This window comes from Polyergus mexicanus, unplaced genomic scaffold, assembly GCF_030449975.1.
Source record: "Polyergus mexicanus isolate NDT 795.1 unplaced genomic scaffold, iyPolMexi1.0 SCAF_28, whole genome shotgun sequence".
NCBI lineage: Eukaryota > Metazoa > Arthropoda > Insecta > Hymenoptera > Formicidae > Polyergus > Polyergus mexicanus.
Genome location: NW_027223348.1, coordinates 222,295 through 249,747, shown reverse-complemented (window position 1 = coordinate 249,747; position 27,453 = coordinate 222,295). Strand labels below are relative to the sequence as shown.

At 42.7% G+C, this 27,453-nt stretch overlaps 1 protein-coding gene across 1 annotated transcript; it reads right to left on the bottom strand.

Moving 5' to 3' along the window:
* Positions 1-178: 178 nt before the first annotated feature.
* On the bottom strand, positions 179-4,087 carry LOC138943610 (uncharacterized). The gene has a single exon (XM_070314581.1). The coding sequence runs from the start codon at positions 4,085-4,087 to the stop codon at positions 179-181; it is 3,909 nt and encodes a 1,302-aa protein (XP_070170682.1).
* Positions 4,088-27,453: the final 23,366 nt, after the last annotated feature.

Genomic DNA, 27,453 nt, shown 5'->3' with positions numbered 1-27,453 from the left:
AGTACAGATAAAGATCGTCGGTGATTCAATCGAAATACATGAATTAACCTAATCAGTAAATCTTAGCATAGGGTTATTTACATAGGCGTTCTTATAATAGATATATGTACATATACAGAGCGTGACGATAATTAAAGTCAAACTTAATTATTAACGCATAAAGAACACGCAAATTAATTTAAGAACCAGTGTCACTTGATATCGGTATCTGACAGATCTGCGTTATTGGTCGCTTTAGAGTGGTTTTGGCAGTATGCAATGTAACTACTCGGACATGCCCATCCGATCCCGGATGTACGTCTAATATTCGGGCAAGTTCCCATTTCGAAGGAGGTGCCAAATTATTTTTCAACAATACCAGCTCGTTAATTTTAAGCTCCGGTTTGTTTTCTTGCCATTTACGCCTTTGTTGCAATGTATGCAAATAATCAGAAGACCAAGAACGCCAGATCTGCTCTAAAATCGCACGCACTTGCTGCCATCGAGACAGCCGATTCGAATCGATATCTAAAACAGATTCTTCAGGCGGACTTACTAACGGGCGACCGACTAAAAAATGACCCGGAGTTAACGCGGAAAAGTCATTCGGATCATCATGTAACGCGGAAATCGGGCGGGAATTTAGGCAAGCCTCGATTTGACACAGCAGCGTAGCGAACTCGATCTGCGATAATGTTCGGGAACCAATCGCTCGTTTCAAATGAAACTTTAATCCTTTGACACCGGCTTCCCAAAGTCCGCCGAAATGCGGAGCAGAGGGAGGTATAAAATGCCATTTTACGTTATCATTAGCGATAGCGTCTTGTATTTGAGGGTCAGCGACAAGTCGCTGAAAGGTAGTGTTTAATTCGCGGTCCGCGCCTTGAAAATTTGTGCCGTTATCACTGTACATGTCGGATGGAAGACCGCGACGGCTTGCAAATCTCCGAAAGGCGGAGAGAAAACCGTTAGTAGCGTAATCATCTACGTATTCTAAATGGACGGCCTTTGTCGAGAGACAAATAAAAACGGCAACATAATATTTTTTGGATCGTTGACCGCGGCCGACTGACGGAATAATATTCATCGGCCCGGCGTAATCGACGCCTGTGTGCGAGAACGGAGCCGAAGGCGTGACGCGGGGCTGGGGGAGATTCCCCATCAGCTGTTGCGAGGTACGTGCGCGTTCGCGTACGCACTTTACACAACTACGTATAAGAGATTTTACACTGGTGCGCGCTGAAATTATCCAATAATTTTGGCGTAAAATTCTTAACATCAATTGAGTGCCTCCATGAAGAGAGGCTTTATGAGCTTGAGCAATTAATAAATCCGAAATTCGATGTTTCGGTAAAATTATAGGGTGCCGTTCATCATAACTGAGTGACGAATGGTCAATCCGCCCGCCAAGGCGAATTAATTTATCTTTCCCGAGAAAGGGGTAAAGCGATAACAAAGAACTGGATCTTGTTTGTGCTTTTGGAAAAGAATGACCTTCGTCGATAGCTAATTGATTGATAACGCGCATGGCTAAATACGGAGCTGGAGCAGTACCGTATGTAACTGTAAGCAATCGATAAGATCGTATCGGAGAATTAATATTAGATCGCCAAAATATCCGCAAAAAATCGACATCGTCTCGATGAACGCGGATCTGTCGAAACATCTTTTCGATATCGGCGGTGTACACATAACGAAATTGACGCCAACGAAGGATAATTGAGGACAAATCGCGTTGTAATTTAGGCCCGGTCATTAAATGATTATTTAATGTAGAACCATTGCTCGTTTTGCACGACGCGTTAAATACTACGCGAAGTTTCGTCGTGCTGCTAGACTCGCGTAGTACCGGATGATGCGGTATATACACCGCTTGGTTAAGCGTCGGATTTTCGTCGGAGACAGCTTCCATATGACCCATAGATTGATATTCATTTAAGAAAGAATGATAGGGTTTCGCGAGATCCGGATTTTTTCGTAGGCGTTGTTCTATTTTCGAATAAAGAAGCGCGGCAGTTTCGCGCGAAGCTCCTATATCGAGCGGAGGGTTGGTTTTAAATGGTAACCGTATTATATAGCGGCCGTCTTCGGCACGCTGATGTGTTTCGATAAAATGTTGTTCGCATTTTTTATCTTCTTCCGACAGCTGAATTTCGGAAGAAATTTCCTCGATCTCCCAAAATTTTTGAAGGAGAGAATCGAGCGAAGGAATTGTTACGCAATTTAATGAAGTCGCGGAACCGGTAATTGAATTAGAAGTTCCGGTAGGACCGGATAATATCCATCCTAAAGCCGTAAGCTGGGCCGTCGGAGTTCCGGTCGGACCATGTTTTACCCTTTGCTTTAATAACGATCCATATAAATCTGATCCTATGAGCAGATGGATCGGATGATTGCTAAACGGATCCGGATCCGCGAGAGATAATTTCCGTAAATGCGGCCAATAATCTACGGTTTTAGTCTTTGAACCAGCGTATGACGTAATTTTTTGATATACGAAAGCAGTCAAAGAAAAGGTTGAGAAACCTCGCCCATTACAAGACTCGAGAGTAAGAGACACCTGAGATTTCGCTACGCCACTGTATCGTTCGCCGAAACACTGTACGTGGAGGCTCGCGCGGGAACGTTTCGTGCGCATAGTTTGACACAACGATTCCGAAATAAAGCTAACAGCCGAGCCTTGATCTAACAACGCACGAACTTTAAATTTACGTCCTTCGATGGTACGCAGTATTACCCATGCGGTGGCTAGTAACACGTTCGGCGGATTTTTCAGCGGCGAATGAATCGTTTGAACGGAAGCGACGGCGGTCTCGTTCTTTATCTCAGGGGTGGCTGAGCCGCTCGGTTGAGCGTTAAGAGTTTTGTTTTCCAAAACAGAATTTTCACTAATCTTCTGTACTGGTATATTCGAGTCACGATGCAAGAGCGTATGATGTGCTCGTCGGCACAAATTACAGCGTTTTTTACTCTTGCAAGAGGTCGGGAAATGGCCGACTTTTAAACAATTAAAGCAACATTTGTGTGATTTGAGAAACTGAGTTCTCTGTTCGACGGATTTACGCTTAAACTCGTCGCATAACATCAAATTATGATTGCCGGAACAATTCAAACATTTTTCGGTGGCTACGTTATTCACCGAGGCCCGATTAGAGCCTTTATTTTTATGAGACGAAGTATCGGCATTTAACTTAGAATGATCGGTTAGTCCTCGAATTCGCAACGTCATAAAATCTCGAATCTCTTCGTACGTCGGAGATGCGGTTGATTTACCGCGTTGCAGATTCCACTCATTACGTGTGCGTGGACTAAATTTTTGCGAAACAATATAGACTAATAAGTCATCCCATTTTTCAACAGGTCTGCCTAAATTTGTTAACGCGGCTAATGACGCGGCAACGGTATCGCGTAAACCTTTGAGTTCGACAGCGGATTCCGTTTTCATAATAGGCAAATCAGCGAAAGCGTGAATATGCGCATGAATAATCGCGTTTTGATTATCGTACTCTTCGATAAGTAATTTCCACGCACCATCGTAATTTGCGTCTGCAATCTTAACATGATTAATTAATACAGCGGCTTCGCCCGTGACACTGGCTTTTAAATAATGTAATTTCTGCGTATTCGACAGCGATTCTTTCGAGGCGACGAGCGATTCGAATATTCCGCGGAAGTTTTCCCATTCCGCGAAATTACCGGAAAATTTCGGCAACGGGATGCGTGGTAATTGCAATGAAACCGCACCAGACAATTCGCGAGAAGAAATGTCGCTTACCGTTGATGCCGCATTTGGGTCGCACCGAGAGAATTTACCTATCACGTCTGCGAGGTAGTCCGCCGCTTCGTGGTAGACGTCCTCGGCCGTAAAGAATTCCTCCTCGGTGAAGTATTGGACTGTACGCTGTTCGTCGGCCGTTGCTATTTGCTGAAGCTGGACGTTGAGACGTTGACACCTTTCCCATAATGTCTCCAAGACGTCCAGTCGACTCTTCGCCTTGTATTGCGTGACGTTGGCCTTGCCCATTTTCTTAAAGTTGGGGAACACTCGCTTCATCGAGCTTATTGTAATAGATTGCTCGATGAGGAGGCCCTGCAGCGAGTCCGTCATGATGGTAGGCCGATAAGATGAAGCCTTTCAGCAACAATTCACCACCTTTGGGTTGTAGAGATGCTGAAGCGTGACGACTGGTCCGTCGCACGCGGATGTGCGAAGACGCACTATAATTTTCACTTAACAGTGCCGCGCGCTAAAGCGTGCGACAACTATGTGTAACTGCGGATTACGCAGGACGCACTCTGAGGTGCGGAGTGCTAAAGAGCACAAAGATTGCACTTAAGCTGTGCAAAGCGCTAAGAAGCGCGTGATTTGCGCGGCACTGCGGATTACGCAGGACGCACTTTGAGGTGCGGAGTGCTAAAGAGCACAAAGATTGCACTTAAGCTGTGCAAAGCGCTAAGAAGCGCGAGATTTGCGCGGCACTGCGGATTACGCAGGGCGCAATAATAATGATACGTTGTGCTTAAGAGCACAACTTTAATAATGCAAAGGAATGCAAAGTTGACTTCGCGCACTTTATTTTCCCGGAAGTCCTTTCAACGCACTCGCGTTGTTATTTACGGCAGCGGAATGCGGATAGATGTTTTGATGTCGCGCACCGTCTCCGTCTCGCGATAGTTTTTATAAGTGCTGTTACCTTAGCGTGTCAGCGTTCTCACTCGCACTCCGCGAACTGATTACCGAATCACTATCTGTTTTTCCAAAATCCGGCTCGAAGGACCATTTAATGTAGCCGCGCCTTCGATTTACACGTCCACATTAACAGAATTTATTTGTTTCGCCGATCGGAGAGATAGGACGTAATTGATTTGTCCGGGTTTAGTTTGTTGAACAGTATTTATTCCTTTCGACACCAACTCCCGGACCGTCTTAGGTAATCGCACGCGACAGCAAGATATGAGCGGACACGCGAATTATCGTTTAATTATAACTTTATGAGCGTGAGGCGTTCGGTGTGCTCCCGGTGAAGGCTTGCGACGAAGTGTCTTAACGAAAAACCTTCTCGGCGATCCACGTACCATAGTCCTGGTTGATACGGGTACTACAAAAAAGGAGGAATTTCGATCGTTCGATTCCGAGAGCCAATCGGCTATCGACAACGAGGTGTTTGTCAGAATCGAACGATACGAAGAAACCGCAAACACGGAATGAAAACAAGGCTTCGCACGTAACGTCTCGCTTTAGAACGTTCGAGAAACGAAATTAATAATATAGTTTATAAAACGCTTACTTTCTTGAACAACATGTCAATAACTCGCAATCAATGAGCAATTCGCTGTTAAACGTATCACTTTCATGTATAGTTTTTGTAGCGTCGCATACATTAGCGATATTATTCTGTTGTAAAACAGTTACAAATTGTTTGAATTTTTCATTTACAATATGCGTATTTTCGCATAACCAGTAATACATATGATCTATACATTTTTCAAAATCGAATAAATAGAATAGAGTTGGCGGCTTCATATATAAAGAATTATTTGATAATCCAATTTTTATAATATTCGAATCAGATATTTTAATCACTTCGAATGTCAAATCTCGAATCCGCAATGGGATTTCAGTCGATTGTAAAAGCCGTTCAATGTCCGCACGTTTCTGCATTAGCGATTTCCACGTTTCAAAGGGCAATATTATTTGATTGCCCCGATTATCGCCGAGAACCAATTCCACGCAAGATACAGCTCCAACGTTTATTCCAATGTCCAAATATTTGTACGACGTCGGAGTTAAGGCGTATCGTCTTCCGAGTTTACGAACCGCGCGACGAGACTCGGATGAAATGCTAGGGAGTAAAAACAATATTATTTATATAAATATTTAAAAAGTATAAAAATATTTAAAAAGTATAAAAATTTTTCAAGTTAATTAAAACTTACTTGTTACATTTCTTCTTCTTACACGGTGAAGTTTCATCAGCATCTTGAATCGGAACGTAATAATTCATGCGGCTTCCTTCAGTGGGATACATTTTTATATGAACCTTTCACACAAGTGGTCGATGCAATACTGAACGTATTGAACATATTTAAAATATGTATTAGCGTTTCAAAATTGCAATGTGGTGGGGATTATTGATGACGCGTATTTTTTTTTCAATTTTTCAACAATATCTCAATCAATGTATATAGTATCGAGGAAAAGAACATTGTCCCGATACGTCTGAGTGAGCTGAAAAAAGACAAACACGTCAACCTGTTGTACGTGGAAGACAACAACGTTGAACATTTCGCGTGGATCAAGAATCTATCCCGCCTCGTGAGCTCGCAATTGAGCAAAAAAGAACACAAGAAATATATCTGCGATCGGTACGTATATATTTAATAAAATACAGTGTAGAAATAATGTAACAAAAAAATTATTTCTTTTACAGATGTTTGCACTACTTTGACTCGAACGACAAGTTACAGTCACATACGGTGGACTGTCAAGAGATAAACGAGTGCGCTATCCGATTACCGAGAGATAAGGACAAGTGGCTCACGTTCAACAATCGGAAAGAACGGCTTCCTTTCGTCGTGTACGCCGACTTGGAGTGTGTTTTAGAGAAGACGGAGGAAGAGAGAAACTACCAACATCATAAAGTATTTAGCATAGCATATTATGTACATTGTTCGTACGATGATTCGATATCCGCGAATCATTCTCGTCGCGATATCGATTGCATATCATGGTTCGTCGAAGAACTTAAAAATTTAGCACTGCGTGTAAAAAGTATTTTATCAGCTAATGTCCTCATGGTAAATTTAACATCTGATGAATGGGAAAATTTTCATAGCGCGACACAATGTCACATTTGCGAGAAACTATTTGTACAAGACGATACACGCGTACGCGATCATTGCCATCTGACCGGGCGATACAGAGGTCCCGCGCATTCAAATTGTAATCTAAATTATAAAGATTCTTTTTGCATTCCAATAGTTTTTCATAATTTATCCGGTTACGACGCGCACTTCATTATCAAGGAAATAGCTACAGCGTTCGAAGGGGGAATCGAGTTACTTCCGATAACAAAGGAAAAATATATATCATTTACGAAAAATGTTAATCTTACCGAAGAGATATCAAAACATCATATTAAATTGCGTTTTATCGATTCGTATAAATTTCTCACAGCTAGTCTCGATGAATTGGCATCATTCTTGAATAAAGACAAACTCAAAATTTTAAAATCTGAATTTCAAAATTTATCGAATAACAATTTCAATTTATTAACACGGAAGGGCGTCTTTCCGTACGAATATATTGACTGCGTCGACAGGTTGCAAGATACGTGTTTACCGCCGCGCGAATCATTTTACAGTTCCTTGACCGGTGACACGATATCCGAGAGCGATTACGCGCACGCCGAGAACGTGTGGGAGCGGTTCTCCATTCGAACGGTGGGAGAATATAGCGACTTGTATCTCAAAATTGATGTCTTGTTATTAGCAGACATTTTTGAAAATTTCCGCGAGAGTTGTATTAAAAGTTATGGGTTCGACCCCGCGTATTACTACACTCTTTCCGGATATACGTGGGACGCCATGTTGAAGCATACAAATATTACATTCGAATTGCTTACGGATATCGACATGGTTTTATTTATCGAACGCGGAATACGCGGCGGTTTGAGTCAATGTTCCAACAGATACGCACATGCTAATAACAAGTATATGCAGTCGTACGATCCATCGAAACCTTCAACGTATCTCACGTACTTTGATGTAAATAATTTGTACGGATGGGCAATGTGTCATCCCTTGCCCTATGCAGATTTTCGATGGGTCGACGACGTATCCAATTTTGATACATCATCGATCGCGCTCGATTCGCCTATAGGCTACATCCTTGAAGTCGATCTCGAGTATCCGCAACGTGTTCACGATGCGCACACTGATCTACCGTTTTGCTCGACACGCGACAAACCACCTGATAAGCGGCAGGATAAACTGCTCGCAACCTTATACGATAAGAAACGTTACGTAATACATTACCGCAACCTGCAGCAATGCACGCGACACGGACTTCGCGTTACAAAAATACATCGTATATTACAGTTTTCGCAATCTCCATGGCTTCGCAGTTATATCAAACTTAATACACAATTCCGAACACTCGCGAAAAATGATTTTGAAAAAAATTTATATAAATTAATAAATAATGCGGTATTTGGCAAAACGATGGAAAATGTGCGCAATCACGTTAATATTAAGCTCGTGACACATTGGGATGGAAGATATGGCGCAGAGGCGATGATCGCAAAACCAAATTTTCATAGTAGAAGCGTGTTTTCGGAGAATCTGATCGCCGTTGAATTGCGCAATCTCGAGGTGAAATTTAATAAACCAATCTACGTGGGTATGTGTATACTCGACATATCCAAGATATGTTTGTACGAGTTTCACCACGATTATATGATACCTATGTATCGAGAGAAATGTAAAGTCATGTACACCGACACTGACAGTCTCATATATCACATCGAGTGTGAAGATGTATATGAGAATATAAAGCGCAACGTCGACAAATTCGATACCAGCGATTATGCGGTGGACAATGTGTACGGTATACCGCTCGCGAATAAAAAGATACCGGGTTTAATGAAGGATGAAAATAATGGCGCCATCATGACCGAATTCGTCGGGCTTAGGGCAAAAATGTACGCGTTGCGAGTAGATGGTAAGAAAGACACAAAAAAGGTAAAAGGTGTCAAGAGTAACGTCGTCGCGAGAACGATAACGTTCAACGATTACACGCGGTGTTTGAACGAAGAGATTGAAATGACGCGTCAGCAGTCTTGTATAAGATCTAAATTACACGAACTATACACTATTCGCGAGACAAAAATTGCTCTAAGTCCGTATGATGACAAGCGGTATATCGTACCCGAAACCACCGACACGCTACCGTGGGGACATTACAAAATACCGTTGTAAATAAAAATCATGTATATTTATTGTAAATAAAAAATTATGTATATTTATTGTAAATTAAAATTATATGTATATTTATTGTAAATTATATGTATATTTTATAAAGTGTACAATTTTGTTTATATATTTGGAAAATATCTTTAATATTATGTATTATTGTTAACATATTTATAATATATTATTTTTATGTATCCAAGAATTGTGTGTTGCATCAAATCCCAGCCATTTCACATAAACCTCGTCGCCCTTTTTGCGTATTACCTTTTCCACGAGATGTATGTCGGGATTGGCAACGCGTTGTAACTCGTATTCTGCACTTTAACGATCTTAAACACTTCGGTCGACCAATTTGGTGTGTAACCTTTGTCAAAGATGGTCTTAAATTTACTCACGCGTACCGGATCGCTTACTTTGAATCTTGCCGGTGCCGCAATCTTTACGTTGTTGTATACCGTATTTAAAAGTTTATCGGCGATCGCGGGGGTAACATCGATAGGTCTCATACCGATAGTGCGATGTTTTCGCGCATTGTACTCTCTAACGAGCCGGGGCAACGCGTCGATCCACTTGTAATTTCCATTAAACGTAAACATTTTCGAGTGGCCTTCACTTGGACACAGTACAATTGGACACGGTGCAAATGGACACGTTACAAATGGACACGAGATTGTGCACACGGTTCAATTGGACACAGTGCATTTGGACACAGTAATTTTGGATACAGTAGCTTTTGAACACATAAGAAAATACGCATCATTTACTTGGACACTGTTCATCTGGACACCGTTCGTTTGGACACAGAAAGATGCGCACCATTCATTTGGACACCGTTCGTTTGGACACCGTTATTTGCCCACCGTTCGTTTGGACACCGTTCATTTGCCCACCGTTCGTTTGGACACCGTTCGTTTGGACACCGTTCATTTGCCCACTGTTCGTTTGGACACCGTTCATTTGCCCACCGTTCGTTTGGACACCGTTCATTTGCCCACCGTTCGTTTGGACACCGTTCATTTGTACACAGAAACATGCGCACTGTTTGTTTGAATATGTAACAGATGGAGAGAAATAAAAATCATTTTGGGAAAATATAATCAGTATTCTTATAACACTTTATACTGGTAAATCTATGTAAAATATGAAATCGTGAAAAGGAGATACATTTGAAGGTTATAATATCTGTCAAAATAAAATATATTCATACTTATATATCTCTGATACTGATGTCATTAATTTTACATTGCTTTTAGCACTTTGTTTAGCCTTTCGCATATTTGGATGTCATGCATGGATACAGTGCGTTCCGCCCCCCCTGCGGGGGGGCTCCACTTCCGGAAGATATAACCTAACCCAAACCTATTTCTTATTTAAAACAAAAATTTGGTGTGGATTACGTCGTATAATTTAAATCAAATTTTGGTGTCCAAACGAACGGTGTCCAAACATACGGTGGGCAAATGAACGGTGTCCAAACGAACGGTGGGCAAATGAACGGTGTCCAAACGAACAGTGTCCAAATGAACGGTGTCCAAACGAACGGTGGGCAAATGAACGGTGTCCAAACGAACGGTGGGCAAATAACGGTGTCCAAACGAACGGTGTCCAAATGAACGGTGCGCATCTTTCTGTGTCCAAACGAACGGTGTCCAAATGAACAGTGTCAAATTGAGCGGTGTCCAAGTAAACGATGCGTATTTTCTTATGTGTCCAAAAGCTACTGTATCCAAAATTACTGTGTCCAAATGCCCTGTGTCCAATTGAACCGTGTGCAAAATCTCGTGTCCATTTGTAACGTGTCCATTTGCACCGTGTCCAATTATACTGTGTCCAAGTGCACCACTCCCAACATTTTCCACATATTGCTCTTTAACGTTCGGTTGAATCGTTCCACGACCGAGGCTTTCATAATAGAGTACGTCGAATAATGATTAATGCTGTGTTTCTTCACGAGTTTCTGTACATTTGTGTTGTAAAATTCTTTTCCTCTGTCGGTTTGAAAATTTTTCGGATTTCTTCCATCGTCTCGAATTATCTTTGCGATAGCATCAGCCGTCTCGTTTCCACTCTTGCTCTTGAGCGGTACAGCCCACGCATACTTGCTCAACACATCGATAACTGTGAGTATGTAGTTGTAGCCTTTGTTAAATCGTGCATAGGGACGCATCTCGACCACGTCCGCCTGCCACAGATCGTCGTATCCGTGTACTATGACACGTCTACGTGGGAAATTTTTTTCTCGCTGGAGCATGCAATTCTTCCACGAGCAGCTGTTTTTCAGAGGTTTTTTGCGACATATTTGATCGAGGCATAATTTGCAATAATGAGATAGGTCCTCCACATATATTCTTTATATATCTTTCTTCTCCTGCGCTGAATTAGATGTAGTCTGCGCGTGAGTTGCATACCGAAGTATTTTCTGCATCTCATTCATCATTATTTGCAGCGTTTGCACATTTGTCTCGAGCGTGATTATTTTTTTCTCAAGTTCTCCCTGTCTGTCTTCCAAAAGCTTGACACATATTTCCACGTACTGTTTGTTTGCTGCATCAGTATCATCTTCCGGTTGCGCTACGCGTCGTATCTTGCGCGAGCTTGCCGGAGGCTGTCTGACACAGAGCGTTATCGCGCACGTAATTTCTTAGTAATCCATTCCATTGACAGTATGAGTTGTTGGGTGTTCCCAACGATAATCCAAATTTATTAATCGACATTTCGATACAAACAATAATGACAGACTGACTCGTTTCGCCGACACATAGATTAATTTATAATAAGGCCAGCTTCGTAAAGTTCCTCGATAATTGATAATATTTCATTGTCGTGGGCATTGTTGCCGGCTTGACGCGAAGCTTCTAGCAATCGTAAGCGATCTACCAACTCGTTGGGATCATTCCAATGCACGTAATCGATCTTATTATCGTTTAACGTCATAGCGCGCGGTATGTTTATACCTCTTCCAGCTTTTTTTCCAGGCGCTATTATATTTTTGATAGAGATTAATGGCGTTATTATATTTTTATACTTGTATCCCTTGGTACTTAACACTGGATTACGCATATCATTGCCACGTCTATGTGCATTTGTCGCCAGTAATATATTTTTGTATTTAATTTTATCATCGTCATTGTATACGTCACCGTCGGGTATTCTCTTGAAAATCAATTCATAGAGACCTGGTGTTCCCACGTATCTTATTCCTCCGATAATTATATTGTCATCTTTATCCACATCAAAAATTTGATCACCAAGCATCATTCCTTCGTTGCAAAATTTAACACCGTAAACATAATCCATACTGTTATTTTTATCTTGACTCAAAATAGTTCCAACATATTTTTCCCTAGTGGACCCAGATGTGTGCGCAACCGATGTCACAAGCGTTTCAGGCGTGGTTTCGAAAACTTCTTTCACATACGGAGACGACCTTCGTGCAATATTTGACTCGATTGTACATCTTTTATCGGAGTAGAAGTAACCGCTTTCGATAATTGTTTCATTCGCTTACGTTTCGATTGATTTGGAGTAGAAGTTATTAGCAAACCGTTCAATGATATATTTGACCTTGTTCGCTTTGTTCCAGACTCTTTTTTCAGATGCTTGTCTTCGAGCATACTCGATGGTTCGATTTTCGCTTCATTAGATTCTACATTGATTGTATTTTCGACAAGTTGTTTTAAAGGTTTGATAATTGGTTTAAAGTGCCTCTCCAATGCGACGTCTTCCTCCATTTGACCGGTTTTTAAAGAACGATATTTTTTGCGGATTGATTCGCTCGTTTTTACAATCTCTCTCGCAATCTTCTCACGATCGTCACTGTCAATTGTCGTCGTCATGTTGCGCTCGGACGAAAATTTTTAGACGTTGTTCGATCGATGTATCGATAGCGACTAACCACTTTACGGTATTGCAAAATCGTTAAATCCTTTTCGATATCTTCCATTAGTCTGTAAACTGTCTTTATCAATCACTACTAATCCATACTTGTGTTGCCAACATTTCTGACAGAATGCGCGAAAATCGCCGTAAGACATTTCAGTATTTACATGATCGTTGTATACATGTTTCAAGTTTGTACCATCTTGTTTAAATAAAATCAGTAAATTTGCATTGTCCCGTATAAGATGCTTGGGTATCTTGGCATACGTTTGACAAAGATAGAAACAGTCGACGCTCGAGTGTCGACCCATTGCAAAGTACTCTCTTATCGTATCTTGCTTATCACACGCCACGTCGTCAAAGATAAAAATGGAATTCGGAAGCGCCTCGCTCGGTGGAATAACGTCACTATTATTAGAGAATGTAAAATAACCAATTTCATCGATCGATAATAGCAAATTTTCCAAGTATCGATATTTCGGTTGTTGAAACGATTTCGAATATACGTACACATTCTCGAAATGTACACCGTGTGAACTTTCTATCAAACTTATCAACACGTTAGTCTTACCGCAATTCGAAGGACCGCAAATGATACCGCGTATAGTAGTCGGCAGCATGTTTCCATGCTTGCGTATTTCTTTCTCGGACATTACTCGTGTTTTATCGTCAAAATTTATCACTTTGATTATCGTCGCTTGTCGCGCGAACCGCATGTTTGCTCTCGCGAATCTCAAATCAGATTTTGGAAAATGAGTCATCGAGGCCCTATTTATAGAGGCGCACCGAATCGAAACCGCTCAATCTCAAAAATGTTTCTTCTTCTATCGGTTGACAGCGATATTCTCGAGCTTACCACCGAGCAGTTACAGATTATCTCCAAGATTGTTTTACTGCGAGACTTTGGTAGCTACGTGGAACAATTGTGGGACAAGCTTCCCGAACATATAAAAGCTGACTCAAAGGTTCAACAGTATCGTCGATGCACGCGACATTATAATTGTCGTGGCAGCAAACACATTTCGACGGTCCAACACCGTTACTAAAAAATTGTGACAAATGTCAGCAAAAATTATAAGAGCGGTTTGTTAAATCGTGCGATAAACGCACTTCCTATCGAATTACATATTCCAGGCTATCAGTTTTGCGGACCAGGAACTCATTTAGAAACACGATTGGCTAGAGGCGATCGAGATATCAATCCATTGGATGCCGCGTGTCGCGAGCACGACATAGCTTATTCCCGAAGCAACGATCTCGGTCAACGACACGTTGCGGATAATATACTCGTCACGAAAGCGCGAACGCGTATTACCGCAAGAGATTCGACTCTTGGCGAAAGAGCAGCCGCTACAGCTGTTTGGGCGGCTATGAAGGCAAAGACAAAATTCGGTATTGGGCTGAAAACAAAAAAATCATCGATAAAGAAAAAGACTGCGAGAAAACGAATACTTCCTATAGCGAAGCGCGGTGGTATCTTACCAATTTTACCATTATTGGGAGTTCTCGGTTCGTTGGTTGGCGGAGCAGCGGGAATCGCGAAGGCGATGAACGATAGCAAGGCGACGCAACGTCAGCTCGAAGAAATGCAACGTCATAATCGCGCCATGGAAGGTCACGGATTTTATCTCGCTCCATACAAGCGTGGACGAGGGTTCTCAACAGCAGCCAAGAAAAAAAAATGTCAAAATAAAAATGCCTGCCGGTGTAACAACCAATGTACAATTGGAAGACGTGCTTGCAAGACGTATGCGTATACAAGTTTTTAGAGGTGTTTTCATGCGCAATAATTTACCGATAAACGGTGTACGACAAAATGAGAGCGGTATCGTCAATTTGGATGACGTCGATGGTTCCGATACTCATTGGGTTGCGTATGCAAAGATGGGAGATCGTGTAGTATATTTCGATAGTTTTGGAAATCTGCGACCGCCCAAGGAATTAGTGCGATATTTTGGACAGAATGTTGCAAATATAGAATACAATCACACGGCCTATCAAAATTATAATCAAAGTATTTGTGGACAATTGTGTCTTGGATTTCTTCAAACGGTCGATGATCGATATGAATTTAAAGCCTGACACTTTACCGTCGCGACTCAGTATTCGTTTGACAGTTTTCCAGCATGTCGCTCACACTTACGTTGACCGGCAAGAGTAGCACTCTTGCTGTAAGCTACTTTCCGGCTATAGATTTAAACGATGGCGATTACGAGCTTGGTTTAACGGACTTTGAAACGTATCATACGATATCGAACGTGAATTCTTGGAATAATAAATTTTATTTTGATAACGACGATAAGGAAATTACGATTCCCGAAGGATCGTACGAATTACACGCTATAAACGAATATCTCCGACATGCAATTTTACGACATCGACGCGTAGTTGATTCCAACGATATTGTTGATGGCGAAGAACACGATGAATATCCAATAACGCTTCGCGCTAATCATAATACGCTAAAAAGTGAAATCAAATGTGTCTATAGAATAAATTTTAGTAAACTGGGCAACGTTGGATCGTTGTTGGGATTCTCGTCGAATCGTATATTACAGCCTCGGAAATGGCACGAATCGGATGTACCAATAAATATTATTACCATAAATATTATTCGTATAGAATGCAGCGTAACCACTGGCGCGTACAGCAATGACAAGCGCGTACACACGATACATGAATTTTCACCGAGCGTGCCACCAGGATATAAAATATCGGAAACGCTAGCACAGATCATTTATCTACCGATCGTCGCACGGAGCATTACTGATTTAACGATACGCATTGTTGATCAAGAAGGACATTTGCTCGATTTTCGAGGAGAGGAAATTACCATAAGATTGCATATACGGCGGCGGCAAAAATAAAGCCTTTAACAAATAAAATGCTTGTGTTGAACGGAAGCACGGAGCACGCGAGAGACAATATCTTTGCGAGGGACAATATTTTTGCGAGAAGGCGAGTGACTGCTGTATCGGGTGACAATAATCAGATATCTGGTTACGCTAAAAAGAAGCTCAGCGCGTTGAATCGCGAGTTTTTAAAATCATTGGGATTCGTCGTACGAAATACTTAACAATATGATTGACATCTTGAATATCGGAGATGAGCCGATCTTTGACGACCGTATCATCAAGATTGAGACTCATACGTACAATCCATACGCCAACACAACGCTTGGATATAGCGACGAGATACGGATACCGATACAACATCAAAATTTGTACACGTTACCATGTGAAAGTTTTCTATACGTCGAAGGAAAGTTGATGGTGCGTAAAGTAGCTGAAGAGGGAAGAGTGGTATTGGGAAATAATTGTGTCGCGTTTATGTTCGATGAACTTCGATATGAACTCGACAGTGTGGAGATTGACCGCAACAGAAACGTTGGAATAACTTCCACGATTAAAAACTATATCTCTCTAACAACCGAGAAAGGTAAAATCTTGGGGAATGCTGCGTGGAATATGTCACATAATGCTGTTGAATCTTACTTCAATTTTTGCGTGCCGCTAAATATACTATTGGGTTTTTGCGGAGATTATAAGCGAATTGTGACCAACGCTCGTCACGAATTAATTCTGATACGTTCGCGCAACGACAACAATTGCATATTTGGATGCTTCGGCTGAAGCTGATATCGAATTATTCAAGATACAATGGCGTATGCCATATGTAATATTGAGCGAGGTCAATAAACTATCCTTGCTGCGCGCGTTGGAAAGTGGGCGATACTTGAATATCAGTTTTCGCTCTTGGGATCTATACGAATTTCCTCTATTGCATAATACGACCAAGCATTCGTGGACCGTGAAAGCCGCCTCTCAGCTGGAGAAGCCACAATACGTGATCTTTGCGCTGCAGACTGGTAGAAAAAATGCTGTGTCAAAAGATATTACTACATTCGACGACTGCAAATTGACCAACGTTAAACTCTATCTAAACTCGGAATTTTATCCCTACGATGATTTGAATTTAGATTTCGATAAAAATAGATTCGCCCTCTTGTTCGATATGTACTCTCGTTTTCGCAAATCTTATTACGGGTGTGATAATGATGATGTGCTATTAAACATTTCAAAATTTCTACATTGCGGTCCTCTCGCAGTTATCGATTGCTCGCGACAAAACGAGTCTGTCAAAAATTCCACCGTGGACGTGAGATTAGAGTTTGAGTGCAAGGAAGATATACCGACAAATACTACCGCCTATTGTCTCATCTTACACGATCGCGTTGTCGAATATTGCCCATTGACCAACGTAGTTCGTAAAATTACCTAAATCAGCAAATATCCCCTCCAATGTCAAAATATATAAAGATTGAGATTTTGACGATCGGCAACAGTCGTACATCGTTCTTGCAATCGTACGGTAATATTATCAGCATGATCGCGCCAACGTTTGTGGATCTGCAGGGATTCATTATCGGGAGAAACTTTGTCGTGAAGGAAGTAGGGATATTGAGAAATGGATCTGTTCTCTCTCATTACTTTTTTGCAAGTCCCGTACCATGGTGTGCGCTTACAAAATCTGAGAGATGTCAAGTTTCATGGCTAATCGGACATCACCATGGACTTCAATGGGAGGATGGAAACGTTCCATACAGCTTCGCTAGGCGTTTGATTACGAGAGCTGTGATCGGTGCGACGGAAGAGGAAGATGGAGCATCTCCTATCGTGTACGTTAAAGGATGCGAAAAACGAGAATGGTTGGTCGATATATTTGACGATGATGCGAGAAACGACGTTATTATTGAGACCTTGGATGCGGACTATGAAGATATCACTTCGTTAAATAAGCTAGATGTTACTAAAATTATGCGCTGTGAAAAATATTTAAAAAATTGCGCTTTACAAAATGTATTTAAAATATTCAATTGGTGGACGAATCATCATAAAGATTCACCCAAACATTATTTAGAATAAACTATTGTTAAAATATATTTTATTCTCTTTTATTCTTCCCTTTTCCTCTTTCTTATCCCAGTATGCGAGTGTGCGAGAGAGAAGTGGACGTGGGCGAGCGAAGCCCTGCAAGATTTTGAACACCGCAAGCGACGGTGTAAACGGCGCGATTCCGCGAGCGACGGAATAAACGGCGCGTTTTAATTGCGAGAGATTAATCGCGAGCGACGAGAAATCTCTTTTATCACTATCGAAAACTTCGCGTTTCGTATGCGAGAGTACGAACTGAAAAAGCGAGCGACTTTTCTATCACGAGAGTTTAGACAATATAATAACACACTGTCACGGATGTAATTCACGATCGAGTGCGCCCGGCGGTTCCCCGAGAGCGCTTATATATAACCGTTCTTTTGCTGCTTCTAGAATATTCGACTTGTTTGTCACAAAGGATCGCGCCGGTTGTTGTTTGCGATGATTAGTTTAAATTGAACGTTGTTATTGCATTTTGTTATTAATTTCGGCTCTCTCGGGTGACCGCTGCGTGGCCCGCATCGATAGGCCCGAGCAATGCCGCGGGCCGGGCGCGATTCGCTAAGCGCCGCTGACGAAGCGCGCTCTGATTTGCGGAGGGCCGCGCGACGCGCGAGATGTCCGCCAGCGCGCCGAATTATGAGCGTGATTAAGCTGCGCCTTGCTATCACGCTCGTTATGTTGACCGTGATTATTTATGCTTAGTTCGGTTTCGAACAGCGAGTATTAAATTTCAGTACGTGACGTTAGATAGCGGCGTCAGCCACCTTATCAGGCTACGGATGTTACATTTCAGTACATGCACATAGACTTTAAATATTTGAATGGTGTATAAATAATTGTTTTGTCGTTTAATTGTAGTTCGTTAGCCGTTCAATAGTCGTTTATAGTCATTCGATTGCCGTTCGATAGCTGTTCGATAGCCGTTCAATAGTCGTTCAAAGCCGTTCGATAGTCGTTCAAAGCCGTTCGATAGCCGTTCGATAGCCGTTCAATGGCCGTTCGATAGTCGTTCAAAGCCGTTCAATGATCGTTCGATAGTCGTTCAAAGCCGTTCAAAAACCGTTCAATAGCTGTTCAATAGCCGTTCAATAGCCGTTCATAGCCGTTCGATTGCCGTTCGATAGTGGTTTACATATTATAATATATTATTCATATTTAAAAGACTTTAGATATTTGCTCGTGAAAACATGCTCACTTTTGTTTTCTTATCAAGAGCTGAGAGTAAGCGTTCTTCGTAAGTGATACATCTCCTACTCTAAAATGTTTGAGACAATGTCTATCCGTTATGTTCGTCACAAAGTGTTTGACAGTCAGAAGTGAGTGACATTTAAGTTAAAGAACGACGAATAAAAATGTTTCGTCTTAATTTGGTAAGTAGTGTTCAGTGTTTTGGCATGTGTGTGCGACATTATGTGTGATATGTATTAATTAATAATATATCTCAGTTCGTGCAAATTGATGTCATCCACCGCCGATACATGCGGTGGATGAGAGGAAATTTGCGTTGGGCGCACGCAAGCTTGTGGGGTGACACTCGCGAAGCCCGCGAGTGTGCATGCGTGCACCCAACGCAGTATGAGGACATTTTTTATTTACGGCCTCTTTTCGGCTTGGAGCTGTATGAAGAAGAGGAGAATTGGGAGCCGGAGGAAGAGAAAGAGGAAGAGGTGTCGGATGAGAAAGAAAATTTGGAGGAAGAGGTGGAGGAGTATTGGGAGGAAGAGCTTGCGGCTCCAGGAGGATAATGTATCTATTTTAAAAAAATATTAAATATTAAAAATTAAATTTATATTAATATAATGTTTTTCTGTTTCAGAAGGAGCGCCGCCTATATATATATATTTTTATTATTATTATTTTTATTATTATTATTTTTATTTTTATTTTTATTTTAATACACACACACAGTGTAATATACACACAATTATGAAATAAATTTATTATTATTATTATTATTATAATTAAAGTATTAATTATTTCTGCACCTTCTTCTTTCCTCTTCCTACATGCATGCCTCGCGCTATCTCATCGGTACATGCATGCCTCGCGCTATCTCTCTTTATCTCTTTCTCCCGCGAACGTCATCCTTTTCCAACACCAATGCGGACGCTATCCTTCTCCCTCGTGCCTGTGATCGCCTCGCATATGCTCTCTTTCGCACCGCCTCGCGTATGCTCTCTCTCTCGCACCGCCTCGCGCTATCCCTCTCTTACACATTGCGGACGCCTCGCGCTATCTCTGTCACACCTACTCGCGGCATCGTACCTTCGCGTTCCCTCTTCCCCGCGGCCCCCGCACCTACCGTTCCGCCGCGGTCCCCCTCCCCCTCTCCGCGGACCCCGCGCCTACCGTTTCGCCGCGATCCCCCTCCCCCACTCCGCGGACACCGCGCCTACCGTTCCGCCGCGGTCCCCCTCCCCCACTTCGCGGACCCCGCGCCTACTATTCCGCCGCGATCTCCCTTCCCCACTCCGCGGACCCCGCGCCTACCGTTCCGCCGCGTTCCCCCTCCCCCTCCGCGGACCCCGCGCCAATCGTTCCGCCGCGATCACCCTCGCGTGACGTCATTCCCACCCCCATGACGTCATACCCCCCGTGACGTCTTACCCCCCCCGTGACGTCATTCCCCTCTCCCCCATGACGTCTTACCCCCGCGCCGGTCTCCCCTCGCCCCTCACCCCCTTCAGAGGACCATGGCTTAGAACCGGCCCAGTATCACTACTCTAATCAATCGATCGACCGACGTCTCTCGTATAGATGATGCGATCAATAAATTTGGAATATCCGAGCAGAGCAAAGACGCGACGAATGCCATTTCGTATCGTCGATGGAACGGATTAATGAGAAATTTCGTGCGCGATAACGCTCTGTGTCGCACCGTTACGGACTTTGACGCGAGGTCGCGCAAGATTCGTCGTGTGGGGCAACCTGTGGCTGATACCGACGCCATCAACGAACTGTACGTGGATCAGTGCGTTAAAACGTTGAGAAATCAACTGAAAGAGTTAGACGAGAAGCTTGCAGTGTTAGAGAAAGACGTGCGAGCGTTACAGATTGTGGTAACCGAGCTTCGGCGTGCGAATATCTCTAGATTAGAAACGTCAACGAAACGTCAACGGACGACAACGAAACGACGACGAAACGTTAACGAAACGTCAACGAACGCTAACGAAACGTCAACGAACGACAACAAAACGTCAATGAAACGTCAACGAACGACGACAAAACGTCAACGAAACGTCAACGAACGCTAACGAAACGTCAACGAACGACAACGAAACGACGACGAAACGTTAATGAAACGTCAACGAACGCTAACGAAACGTTAACGAACGACAACGAAACGACGACAAAACGTCAACGAAACGTCAACGAACGACGACGAAACGTCAACGAAACGTCAACGAAACGTCAACGAAACGTCAACGAACGACAATGGACGACAACAAACAGTTCACGGACAGCTACGGACGGTTCATGAACGGCTACGAACGGCTGAAGGACGGCCGAACGGTTCAGGAACGGCTGTTGGACGGTTATCTAAAGGCTTAGGAACGGTTTAGGAACGGCTGCGAACGAATCAGGAACGGCTACCGAACGGGTCAGGAACGGCTACAAACGGCTATCGAACGGCGACGAATGACGGATGACAAAGAACCATTATTGAAAGGCGATGAACGGGGATAAACGGCTATTGAGTGATTAAAAGTTAGAGATATAAATTATAATGTAATTTCTTTGCACGTATTAGTACGCGCCGATTAGCCGCACCGCTAAAAACATGACATCGTTAAAATCCAATGGACGTAAAAATATCGAGAAGCTACGACTCGTCGAGGAACTGCATGCTTCGGCGAGAAAAAATTTTCCCCGAAGACGCGTCGTAGTGCGGGGTTATGATGACCTGTGGCAAGCTGACATCGTCGAGATGCGTCCGTACTCTCGTTTCAACAAAGGTTACCACTACATACTCACCGTCATCGATGTGTTGAGCAAGTACGCGTGGGCCGTACCGCTCAAGAATAAAGGCGGACGCGAGACGGCTGACGCTATCGCAGAGATAATTCGAAATAGCGAGAGGCGTCCGAAAAATATGCAAACCGATATGGGGAAGGAATTTTACAACGCCAACGTGCAATGTCTCGTGAAGAAACACGGCATCAATCATTATCCCACGTATTCGGTGTTAAAGGCATCGGTCGTCGAACGATTCAATCGCACGTTAAAGAACGACATGTGGAAGATGTTTACGCTCAACGGAACTTACAAGTGGGTCGACGTGTTTCCGCGACTCGTATCGGATTACAACGCGCGCAAGCATCGAACGATCGGCATGCGACCCATCGACGTTACCCCCGCGATCGCCGAAAGACTCTTGGATACCGTGTACAGCGCGATGAAGATCCGGCAAAATTCAAAGTAGATGACCCGGTACGCGTTAGCAAGTACAAGATGATCTTAGAGAAGGGTTACACGCCAAACTGGACCACCGAAGTGTTTAATATCGTTGAAGTGCAACGTACTAATCCCGTAACCTATCTATTCGAGGACTATCGCAAAAAATCTGTCGCTGGAGCGTTCTACGAGTACGAGTTGCGTCACGCGACTTATCCGGACGTGTATCTCGTGGAGAAAGTACTGCGCAGGAGAAGTGACGAGTGGTTGGGATTCGATGGATCGCACAACTCTTGGATACACAAGGACAATGTGGTTTAATTCGTACAAACTGTATTTTATTTTTAACATATAAAGAATATGAAATACATATAAAGTATCTGAAATATAAAAAATATATGTAAGATGTATACAGCATATAAAATATAAAATATAAAAAGAAAAAAAAAAGAGAAATATATTTCTTTTGTTTTCCTCATACATACATACATACATACATACATACATACATACATACATACATACATACATACATTACATACATTACATACATTACATACATTACATACATTACATACATTACATACATACATACATTACATTACATTACACTACACTACATTACATTACATTACATTACATTATAAGGGTATCCGGTAATGTCCCCACGGTAGGGTGGCGGTCGAATTAGGTACGATATCGCTTGTCGTCGTACGGACTCAGGGCGATTTTTGTCTCGCTGATTGTGTACACGTCGTGCAATTTTGATCTTATGCAGGATTGTTGTCGAGTCATTTCAATTTCATCGCGCAGACACCGCGAGTAATCGTCGAACGTTATCGTTCTCGCTACGACGTTACGCTTGACACCTTTAACCTTTTTTGTATCCTTTTTACTATCTACTCGCAACGCGTACATTTTTGCTCTAAGTCCGACAAATTCAGTCATGACCGCACCGTTATTCTCGTCCTTCATCAAACCCGGCACTTTCATGTTCTCGAGCGGTATACCGTACGCGTTGTTAGCCGGATAATCGCTCGTGTCGAATCTAGCGATATCGCGTTTCATGTTCTCGTACACATCCTCGCACTCGATGTGATAAATCAAACTGTCTGTATCGGTGTACATTATTTTACAATTTTTGCGATATAACGGTAACATGTACTCGTGGTGAAATTCGTATAAACACACTTTCGATATATCGAGTATACACATACCGACATAGATCGGTTTATTGAATTTCACCTCGAGGTTGCGCAGTTCAACGGCGACCAAATTTTCCGAAAAAGACGCTCCTGCTATGAAAATTTGGTTTCGTGATCATCGCCTCCGCGGCGTATCGCCCGTCCCACTTTGTTAATAATTTTACAGAGTTCGATGTAATCGCGGAGCCATGCGGATTGAGCGAATTGCAATACGCGATGTATCTTTGCGACGCGAAGGCCGTGACGCGTGCATTGCTGCAGGTTGCTATAGTCTATGACGCTTCTTATCGTATAAAGTCGCGAGGAGCTTGTCCTGCCGCTTGCCGGGCGGCTTATCGCGCGTTGGACAGAACGGTAGATCAGCGTGCGCGTCGTGAAGATGTTGCTGATACTCTAGATCGACCTCGAGAATATAACCAGTAGGCGAATCCAAAGCGATCGCGCTAATGTCGAAGTCAGAGATGTCGTCGACCCATCGAAAATCGGCATAAGGCAACGGTTGACACATCGCCCAACCGTACAAGTTGTTTACATCGAAATACATAATGTACGACGATGGTTTCGATGGGTCGTAAAACGGCATGTACTTGTTATTGGCTCGCGCGTATCTGCCAGAACATTGGCTCAGGCCACCGCGTATTCCCCGTTCGATAAACATAACCATATCGATATCAGTAAGTAATTCGAACGTAATAGTTGTATGTTTTAGCATCGCATCTCACGTGTATCCGGGAAGAGTATAGTAATACGGGGGGTCGAGTCCGTAACTCTCGATACATTTGTCGCGAAAATTTTCAAAAACGTCGGCCAATAACAAGACATCCGTTTTTAAATACAAGTCGCTGTATTCGCCCAGCGTTCGAACGGAGAACCGCCTCCAGACGTTTTCGGCGTGCGCGTAATCGCTCTTGGATACGGTGTCACCGGTCAAGGAACTATAAAATGATTCGTGCGGTGGTAAACACGTGTCGTGCAACCTATCGATACAGTTAATGTATTCGTATGGAAAGACACCTTTTCGCGTCAATAAATTGAACTCTTCGAACGATAAATTTTGAAATTTCGATTTTAAAATTTGAAGTTTATTTAGAAACGATGCCAATTTTTCGAGACTAGTACTGAGAAATTTGTACGAATCGATGAACCGTAACTTTATATCACTTCATCAATCTGATTTTTCGGCGGTATCTTTAACGTGTTTCGTGAATGAAATATACTTTTCTTTCGTTATCGGTAGTACGTCGATCGAGCCTTCAAACGCGGTAGCTATTTCCTCGATGATAAAATGTGAATCGTAACCAGATAAATTGTGAAATACTATGGGAATGCAAAAAGAGTCTTTATAATTTAAATTACAGTTTGAATGCGCGGGACCTCGATACCGCCCGGTAAGATGGCAATGATCGCGTACGCGCGTGTCGTCTTGCGCGAACGGTTTTTCGCAAATGTGACAATGTGTCGCGCTGTGAAACTTTTCCCGCTCATCTCGCGTTAAATTTACCATGGGGATATTCGTGGTTAAAATAATCTTTACGCGTTGCGCTAAATTTTTTAATTTTTCCACGAACCATGAAACGCTATCGGTACTACGACGAGAATAAAACGCAGATAACGATTCGTCGTACGAACAATGCACATAATAACTACGCTAAATATTTGATGATGTTGAAACGTGTACGTAGACGCCATCGGATCACCGTCGGTCTTCCTCAGCACGCACTCCAAGTCGGCGTATACGACGAAGAGAAGTCGCTCCTTTCTGTTGTAGTTGTCGAACGCGAGTCACTTGTCTTTATTGCTCGGTAATCGGATGGCGCATTCGTTCATTTCTCGGCAATCTACAATGTGTGACTGCAACTTGTCCTCTGATCCAAAATAGTGTAAACATCTGTAAAAAAAAATAGAAATAATTAATTTTTCTTTCGTATACATTATATTTATTGCATTTTTATTAAATGTACGTACCGATCGCAGATATATTTCCTATAGTCCTTTTTGCTCAGTTGCGAGCTCACGAGCCGGGATAAATTCTTGATCCACGCAAAATGTCCGACGTCTTGCGAATCTTGCATGTACAGCAAGTTGACGTGTCTGTCCTTTTGTTCGCTCAGACGTATCGGGACAATGTTGTTTTCTTTCTCGATGCAGTATACATTTATCGAAATGTCGTTGTGAAGTTCAAATTTCTCAATTTGACTCAATGTCATCGGAAACTCAATGTCTTGGAGCTTTAACACTGTCGTATAATGTGGATACGAAGATTCCCGATAAACATGATCTTCGGCTGGATGTAGAGCGGCGACCACTGCCCATGCGAAACACGCATTGTCTTTGGATTGCACGTTTATTACCGCTCTCTTCATTGTTATTTCTCGCGGTAATTTAATGTGGCACCCCGCGCGCATTGGATTATATTTATTTATATTTACAGTTAAATCGAGAATTCGCGACAAAGCCCACCCGCTATCGCGTTCTTGAAATTCTTCGAGCGAGGTAAGCATAGGCTTGACGACGCGTCGCTCGTACCACTCGTGTAAATCGGACGTGCGAAAGAGTTCATAGTTTCTGGTATTTACACTTTAATTTGCACTCTTATCACCCGACACGAATTCACCGTTAAACACAGTATTCACTTTTACGTTATTGTGTCTTTCCATAACTTTTTGCACGTGTTCGAGCACGATGTCTTTAGCGTCCTCGAGAAATTGTCGCGGTTCGATATAGTCTGCGTTAATCACCACACCGGTCAGTATACGGTTTTCGAACGCGGTATCGATCTCTCGCCAAACGAGTCTTTCCGCGTTATTGTCACCACTGTAATCACCACCGCTGTGTATAAACCGTTTCTCTAATCGAGTTCTTGCACCCTCGAGTCGCGCGATTCTAGCCACCAAAGATTTTTGAACTCTGATCGAGAGTCGCGGATGCTTGACACGACTATGTTCTTCGAGCTGTTTGATAAATTCGTCGCATCGCTGCGCCCATGCGAAATACTCGCTTAGGGTAGCGACTCGACGCGACAGCTCCAACAGGTCGCGTTCAGTTTGGTCGGCGTTTTCCATGTTTTTTTATTATTATTATTATTTCTTCACACTTTTTATGACAATGTTTTTTTTTTATTATTACCGCGTGCAAATTGGGCACATATTGCATGGAAAGATCTGATACATCGGAAGTCTGCAATTGGAGCAGGACCGGCCACTTATCGCGTCGTATATCTCAATCACATGCTTCCAAACAGCATACATGTATCCGAAATCAGTATCTGCTATGGAGATCATACACGAAACACATACGGCAAAAGAACCATCCGTGGAATAATAAAAGTATATAGCGCAACACTTTGTACGTCCGTTTAGCGCAATAATTTGCGAATGATGCACTATCTTGTCAACACGTTCCGTAAGGTCCTCGCTTTGACCGCTCTTGTAATTACTGTCATCCGACAATGCGTGATCTTCGTCGGACGATTCATTTAATACTGCCTCGAAATTATTATCTATTTCCATTTTTATGTAGATTATCACAAAATCTTCCTCTACACCGAACACTTGCCACATAAAAATTTACAAGTACCCGCTGTACCTCTTTCAATCGATATACGGACCGCAAGCTTTCAAATCGCATACTGAGTTTGTGACACCCTTCGTTCTTCATTATATATTTTTAATCTATCGCTTTGTGGTATCGCAAAACGTATCCCGACAAGCGACGCGATAAACGGCTCTTCCTGGAAAAAAAAGATGAAGAGAGCACCGCGATGGTTTTATCTTGTTTATATTATTTATAAATTCTCGAAAAGTCGGAAATCGGCGCTCGCCTTATATTTCAGACATCGATACCCGCCTTTGTAAGTACACCGATAAACATGTCCCGACGCGAATTCTAGCAGCCGGATATCGGCGCTCGCCTTATATTTCAGACATCGATACCCGCCTTTGTAAGTACACCGATAAACATGTCCCGACGCGAATTCTAGCAGCCGGATATCGGCGCTCGCCTTATTATCTAATTTTAATGTTACGCGCAATAGTGCGCGAGCGGCTCTTCCTGAAAAAAAAAAGATGAAGAGAGCACCGCGATGG

What these genes read in the sequence shown, in the direction of transcription:
- LOC138943610 (XM_070314581.1), bottom strand. Translation starts at nt 4,087, where the DNA reads ATGACGGACTCGCTGCAGGGCCTCCTCATCGAGCAATCTATTACAATA.